Genomic DNA, 8,065 nt, shown 5'->3' on the forward strand with positions numbered 1-8,065 from the left:
GATATGGAAAAGCCAAGCAAAAAGGCTAATAACAAAACAAACATTATTTTTGATTGGTAACATATCAGAATCTGTGAAAATCAATAAAATATATTTAAAATATATATATATTTTTTTTTATTTTTTTTACAGAGAGGAAGGGAGAGAGATAGAGAGTTAGAAACATAGATGAGAGAGAAACATCGATCAGCTGCCTCCTGCACATCTCCCACTGGGGATGTGTCCGCAACCAAGGTACATGCCCTTGACCGGAATCGAACCTGGGACCCTTCAGTCCGCAGGCCGACGCTCTATCCACTGAGCCAAACCGGTTTTGGCTTGACTTTTATTTCTTCTGAAAATTATTAGCATATTATGAAATTATTAGATCACAAAGTTATTAAATATCTGATTATAAAAAACTTTAGGCTAGCCCTGTTTTAGCCTCACTATTTAGCTTATATTTATTGAGCTCCTGCTGAGAGCTAGGCACTGTGTAAGGTTCTGGAGATAAAGTCATTACAAGGCAGAGTCCCTTCATTCATGGAGCTTACAGCATAATGTAGACCAGACAATGGGCAAGTAATCATTAATGGCATGAGTATATTTATCATATGCTGTTAGCAAACTTTTCCCCCAAAACTTGTGTCCTTTGTCCCTACCAGTACATTTTGTATTGTGCAAATATTATATTCATAATAATTTGTTAATTAAATATGTTTAAAGAACATTGTAAACCACTTATAGCTCATGTTACGTTATTGACATTATGATCTTCTCTTCAGGAAAAAGAACAAATCGCTATAAGCCAGTTGTCCTTGGTGGATCTTGCTGGAAGTGAAAGAACTAACCGGACAAAAGCAGAAGGGAACCGATTACGTGAAGCTGGTGAGTAAAAACTTATCTATTGCTACACCTTTTAAAAGCTTGCAATGCCAATTTATCATCTGCTTATTGATGGGAGATTGAGGCTTAATTGTCTTAAGTGTCATAATTTAGAGGCTAAATTTATTGGTTAGTGCTGTTGCTTTAGTTATACTGATTTAGTATCTGTTACATTACACTGATTTGTTTAATAATGAGCATGGAAAACTGACTAAAATAAATACAAGTTATATTCATATTGAAAGGATTTGTTATATCTATTGCTGGTATTGCCAGTACCTGGGTCCTTAAAGCGAAGTCATTTAACAGTTACTTGAGCATTCATAATGGTAAAAATTGGCTTCTGGAGGGGGAGGGGGAAAAATCTTTGAACACAAAAGCCAATTAAAAGGAACTCTGTGGGTGTTTTGTTTTTATTTTAATCTTTCATTTTGTGTAGCCGTTCAAGTTATGTTTTATGTTAGTAACATTTATGGAGTACCTACTGTGTGCCAGGAATTAACATAGATATATGGAATTGAGCCCTGCCCTAGAGAGCCCAGCCTTGTACAAGAGATAGGCAGATAAGGAGACCATTTCAGTAGAATGTAATGGAAGTGAGCACAAGTTACTGTCGGAGTACAGAGTAGAGCTGCCTCATCCAATCTGAGGAGGAAGATGGGGGTTGGAGGAAGAATTCATGGAGTTGACACATAAGTTGAGGAGTGAGCTCTGTGAAAAAGGACAGGATTAAAGGCATCATCCCTGACAGAGGAGGCAGCCACTTGTAAACAGACCAGTCTTGAGAGAACCTGCAGGGTCAAGGCAGCGGAAGTGGAGAGTGTGAGTGGTAAACTGACAAAGAGACAGGAGAGCAGGCAGAACAAGGTCATGAAGACCTTGTCTATCATATTAAAAAAATCTGAATTTTATCCTAAGGGAATAATGGTGGCTACCAGTTATTAAGGGACTGTTGTGTTTCATAGTATCTACTATGCATGGGCTTGATTTATTGATTCTTGGACTTTTCAGAATTGTATCAACCATTTTTCAGTTGAGGAGGTTGGAAGAAGTAATTTTCACAAGGTTAGAGCCTGGGTTCAAACTCAAGTTGGTTGGACTCTCAAAATTTGTGTCTTTCTACCATTATACAGCTGCTCCATAAAGCCAATGAAGGATTAGTTTTTTTAGAAAGGTCATTTTCCCAATGAAGAGAATTAATTACCAGGGGCAAACCCAGAGATGAAAAGCAGTTAGTTGCCTTTTACTGTAATTCAGATGAGCAATCATATGACCTGGAGGCAAAAATCAAAGAAAACCCGAGAGCTAGTTAGGAAGTACGTCCACCCGCTTGTGAAGAGTGACGAAGAGGAGGAGAGGAGCTTGGTTTGGGAGCAGTTTGAGATGCAAGTATGGGAGGTTCATGAATTTTGTGTTGGGTATATTCAAATTTTCCAAGTGGAAGTGCCTAGTAATTAGATGCAGAGGCACATAGATTTGGAAGGAGAGAGATTTGACTTGAGACTGACATGTTTTGGTTTTGCCAAAAGAAAAATGATAGAAGCAATGGGGGAGATAAGATTATTCATGGGGCCCTAACCGGTTTGGCTCAGTGGATAGAGCGTCAGCTTCGGACTCAAGGGTCCCAGGTTCGATTCCGGTCAAGGGCATGTACCTTGGTTGCGGGCACGTCCCCAGTAGGGGGTGTGCAGGAGGCAGCTGATTGATGTTTCTAACTCTCTATCTCTCTCCCTTCCTCTCTGTAAAAAATCAATAAAATATATAAAAAAAAATTATTCATGGGGAACAGAGAGGAACAAGCTGAGGCAGAGCCTTGAATAATAAGCCCTTGATGATTAATTTAAAGAGCCTATGGAGCCTGGTCACCGTGGCTCAGTGGTTGAGTGTCGACTATGTGGTCACAGCTTGATTCCCGGTCAGTGCACATGCCCGGGTTGAGAGCTCAATCCCCAGTGGGGGACATGCAGGAGGCAGGCAATCAATGATTCTCTCATCATTGCTGTTTCTCTCTCTCTCTCTCTCCCTCTCCTTTTCCTCTCTGAAATCAGTAAAAATATATTAAATTATAAATAAAGAGCCTATGAAGGACAAAGAAGGTGACTTAAGGGATTATGAAGTAACTAAAAAAATACACGTTACATATGTGTGTACAGTAGTCCCCTTATCTGTGTGGTTTTGCTTTCCCTGGTTTCAGTTACCCAAAGTTAACTGCAGTCTGAAATATTAAATGGAAAATTCTAGAACTAGTTCATAACTTACAATTTTGCACTGAGTAGCATTATGAAATTTTGCACTGTCCTGCCTGGGACCTGTCCACGTTGTATACACTATCCACCTGTTAGGCACTTAGTAGCCATCTCAGCATAGACTGTCTGGTATCACAGTGCTTGTGTTCAAGAAACCTTTACTTTATTTAACAATGTCACATTTACATAACTTTTATTATAGTATATTTTTATTAGTTATTGTTGCTAATCCCCTACTGTGCCTAATTTATAAATTAAACTTTATCATAAATATGTATGTGTAGAGAAAAACATAGTATGTATAGGGTTTGGTACTATCAGTCATCCACTGGGGGGTCTTGGTACGTATCACTTGTGGATATGGGGGGACTATTGTATAAGAAGATCAGGAATCTGGAATTCAGATAATAAGAAGGATTAACCTCGATGTGGAAAGAGTTGTAGTTGGATTGGGAACAAAGTAGAAACCTGGGATTTATTTGTTTGTGTTTTGTTTTTTGGTTTTGGTTTTTAAACCTGAGGGTTCAGATGCTTAGTGGGAAGAAACAGGAAGGACTATCATTGTTAATATGGATGAGGAACACAGGTTTAGGGAGTGAGAACTAGAAGAGAAGACAATTGTGGTTGGAGCATGTGACAGCCTCAGGTTCCCCAAGATGGTGTGGTTGTTTGGCTACATTATTGGTAAGGAGATAAAGATTTACTGGAGTTGAAGATAGGGCCCTCTGACTGCATGTGAGAGTGATTCTCCTCATAAATACTGAAATGACCCAGGAGTGGGCATGTAGGAGGAACATTAGAAGGCAGCAGCTAGGAATTAGGAAAACATTGCTGGCCTCCCTCTATTCACCATCCTTATCAATGTCAGACTTTAGAAAACAAGCAACTTTTACTCAAAAAGTACTGCAGGGGGAAAGCACTACCCTTATGGTAAAATAAGGGTAAGGTTTCAGGGTTTTGAGCCATGGGTACAGGGTAAAGCCTGTGGACATTTTCCAGAATAATATCTATAATAATAAAAGCGTAATGTGCTAATTAGACCGGACGTCCTTCCAGACGACTGTCCGGATGAAGCCAGGGCTGTGAGGGAAGCCTGGGTTCCTGGGGCCGGAGGGAAGCTGGCAGCCAGGGGAAAGAAGGCCTACTCTTGCACAAATTTCATGCATCGGGCCTCTAGTTTTTTAATATATGGCATAAAATACATAGGCTTATAAAGGAAACCAATTAGATTGAAATACTTAAAGTATTCTTAAGACATCTGTCATACAGTAATTTATGTGCTGCTTTAAGTAAAAACCCACCAGCAGGTCTAGTAACTATATACTTTCAAAGTAGTAATGAATATAAATATCATGAGATTATTAATAACTGTAAGTGCTATAAAAATAAAGAAGTAATTTATTTCCCATCAAGTATGCAGACTCCCTGAAGTGTATGCATGGACAATATGGACACCTGGCCATTAGGGAACGAAATGAATGGATCGTTCTGTGAGAGCTTGAGGATTTAGGGAAATCTGTTAACAAATATGGGTTCCTGAGAGCACAGTGGTAGAAGAAAGGACATTGGGAGTTTGGGGTCAAGGAAGATAAATCATGAATCATGGAATATTATGAGGGTACAGATGAGCCATGTGTTTTGAGAGGGTGGCCAAGGATGAAAATATGGTTGAGTTAGTCAACCTTAATCAGAGTTCCAAAATAAACAAATTCTTAGGTACTTTTGGGGTTTATGCAGGTGAGATCTCCTGTGCTATTGGAGGCTTGATTAATCTGTCGGACTTGTCTTGGTTCAGAAATCCAAACAAGAGTGGTCAAAAGTAACAAGTATGCCACCTAAGAAATACTTGTTACTTTAGATGTAGAGGGACAAGAATTAGCTGGTTCTAAGACACTTGACTTAGAAATAGGAGCCCCTCTGGGTGCAGGAGAGATTTCAGTGTTGATGGAGCCAACTGTAGCCTGAAATGGCCATGCTTTAGAGATAATATTTTATATGAGGACATTAAACAGCTACATCTAATATACTATTTCACAGAATTTAAGATTTGGAAGAAAATGGGTCATGAAGTGTAATGTTGCATTCATTCGAGAGTCCTTTTGATGAATCCCTGAAGGATATTTAACCTCTCCTGAAACACTGCTATTAAAATACTACCAGACCATGCATGGACAGATCTTTAAATTGAGCCACTAAAATCTGTTAATTCCATCTAATAGTTGTATGCAATAGGGATTTTATAGCCAAACAGACTACACTGTTTTTTTCAGATGTCTTCTGTGTATATTTTTCTGTTAGGTAACATTAACCAATCACTAATGACGCTAAGAACATGTATGGAAGTCCTGAGAGAGAACCAAATGTATGGCACTAACAAGGTAAGCAACAGCCTTTCATTTGTATAGTTTATTTGTGTGCCTTTTTTGCCTTACATGTTTATTTGGATTTGGATGTATTTATAGATGGTTCCATATCGAGATTCAAAGTTAACCCATCTGTTCAAGAACTACTTTGATGGGGAAGGAAAAGTACGCATGATCGTGTGTGTGAATCCAAAGGCTGAAGATTATGAAGAAAGCTTGGTAATTTTAATGTATTTATCCTATACAGTCTCCGGTTTCTACAGAGAAAACAACTCTGACAACTATCTGTGAAGAATGACATTTAAAAAATTGGTGCAGAACCATCAGTTACAGAAATGAGCTGATGGCCAATTTAATATTGTTTCATAGTAATTTCTGAGGCAGGACTTGGATATGTTTATTTGTAAAAACAAGAACAAACAAACAAAAACACTTCCATTTGTTTTGTGTCTTAGCAAGTCATGAGATTTGCAGAAGTGACCCAGGAAGTTGAAGTAGCAAGACCAGTAGACAAGGCAATATGTGGTTTAACACCTGGACGGCGATATAGGAACCATGTTCGGGCAGGTCCAGTTGGAGATGGTATGTTTTGGAATCAGATTATTTGTCCACTGATTGGTCTTTCTTTCTTTTTAATCTATTTCACATAAGAAAACTGTTCATTTCCCTTACCCTAAAGCACCAAGTGCAAAAAGAAATCTGAACCAGTAGTATATAAATGAGACTTCTTTTGTTACATATGATAACTCATATTTTTTAACTTTTCCTGGTTTTCTTTTTACAGCTAAAAGTATGATTATGACAACTCAAGAAAATACACAGTTAATTAGACTGGAGCTCTAATCAGTGTTAAACTTGTGTAAATAAGTTCTTTCTCTGCTGTGTAATTTAAAAAAATTTTTTTATAATTCAATACAGAACTGTTGGTTACAGAAGTGGTCTTACAGAGTTTTCCACCCTTGCCGTCCTGCGAGATTTTGGATATCAATGATGAGCAGACTCTCCCCAGGCTTATTGAAGCATTAGAGAAGCGCCATCAGCTACGACAAATGATGATGGATGAGTTTACCAAACAATGTAAGGCCAAAACCTTTTACAATCATTTTAACTCTAGAAATTTGCAATGAATCTGAGTTTTGTAGTGGGGTGGATCTTTAAGAAAGGATTATTTTGTCTCTCTTTGCACTTGTAGTGCTCAAGGCATTGTTTAATTAGACTGACAAGGAACTTTTCCAATGGCTTTTTAAAAATTATTCCAAGAAAGTAAAGCAAACGAAAATAGTTGGTGTGTATTGTCTCCCATTTTAAAACTAACAAGTGATGTACACAAAGGAATAATAGCTACTTGTAGTTCCTACTACTTATTTGCAAGGCACTTTATAACTGTACCTTTGGGCAAATTATTTAGTCCTCTCTTTCTTAGTTCCCTGTCCACAAAATAGGGATTATAATTATTCTACTTCATAGGGTGTCGTGAGATAATTTATAAAAATCACGTAGAAGAGTGAACAGCCTGGTACATAGTTAATGCTCAGTGATGTATCTATTTCTAGCACCATCATCAATTCATTTTCATCTTCACAAAAAAAAAAAAAGTATGAGATAAGTGGTATTTAAATTCCCACTTTGAAATGAGGAAATGTGCTCAGAAAAATAACTTGCCCAAGTTACATATCTAGTAAGTGGTGACTAGAGATTCGATTTGGCTCTAACTGTTCCTAGGATGACTCTGTTATTTCTGGTTTTGTATTTGTTGTTTTAAAGCCAATTATTTACCCATAAGGATTGGGATGTCAGTGCAAAATGAAAGACTTTATAGTATTGGCTAAAAAAGTTGAGTGCGTTTGTTATTTTGGAATTGGAATAACAAAACCTGCATGCTTTTGTTTCAGCTTTTACTTTTAAAGGTATGTTGCAAGAATTTGACAAGGGTGTTTCAAATAAAGAAAACTCCATTCAAGGAAAACTGAATGAAAAAGAAAAGGTGATCTCAGGACAAAAATTGGAAATAGAACGACTGGAGAAAAAAACCAAAACTTTAGAATATAAGGTTGGTTTTGACAATATTAGAGTGGCTATTTACTACTGTTCTCTGACTTACTCCTTATGCTCTCCAGGTCTAAAAATACTGCTGACTAAGAGTTATCACTTAGTTATTTGCTAATCTTCAACCTACCACCCCCAAAAAAGAGGAAATGTGAGTGAAAAGCATAAAAGGGATGTTACACTCTTTATGAGTTAGATGTTAACAGTTGAAGATGTTCTCTGGCCCAATCAAATAAGCTTTATAAAGGGCTTTCTAGAGTTTAGCTTTGATTATAGCTTGGTTTTCTAACTTATTACTGGACAATATATGTTTGTTCACTCATTTATAGAGAATCATTTGGGGGAACACTCATTTTAGAGAGAAATTAATCTCAACCAAAATAACCTTAAAAATAAAATTTTAGGTTCTGGCTGAGTGGTTCAGTTGGTTGGAGTGTAGTCCCATACACCAAAAGGTGGCAGGTTCGATCCTGGTCATGGGGGGCATACAGAGGCAACCAAGCGATGTCCCTCCCTCCCGCCCTCCTTATGCCCTCCCTTCTTCCC

General features: G+C 37.8%; 2 protein-coding genes across 2 annotated transcripts in view; one reads left to right on the forward strand and one right to left on the reverse strand.

Moving 5' to 3' along the window:
* LOC102426687 (kinesin-like protein KIF23) overlaps positions 1-7,958 on the forward strand; it is a 15,533-nt gene extending 7,575 nt beyond the window's left edge. The window contains exons 7-12 of the mRNA XM_023748085.1: positions 765-867; positions 5,409-5,488; positions 5,573-5,692; positions 5,929-6,055; positions 6,392-6,550; positions 7,366-7,958. Of these exons, the coding sequence (XP_023603853.1) occupies positions 765-867; positions 5,409-5,488; positions 5,573-5,692; positions 5,929-6,055; positions 6,392-6,550; positions 7,366-7,637 (861 nt within the window). The 3' untranslated portion in view covers positions 7,638-7,958. The remainder of the gene's footprint in view (positions 1-764; positions 868-5,408; positions 5,489-5,572; positions 5,693-5,928; positions 6,056-6,391; positions 6,551-7,365) is intronic.
* LOC106695344 (60S ribosomal protein L23a-like) overlaps positions 1-8,065 on the reverse strand; it is a 17,633-nt gene that overhangs the window by 1,040 nt on the left and 8,528 nt on the right. The window lies entirely within an intron of this gene.

The sequence above is a fragment of the Myotis lucifugus genome, unplaced genomic scaffold (genome assembly GCF_000147115.1).
Source record: "Myotis lucifugus unplaced genomic scaffold, Myoluc2.0 scaffold_1128, whole genome shotgun sequence".
Classification (NCBI taxonomy): domain Eukaryota; kingdom Metazoa; phylum Chordata; class Mammalia; order Chiroptera; family Vespertilionidae; genus Myotis; species Myotis lucifugus.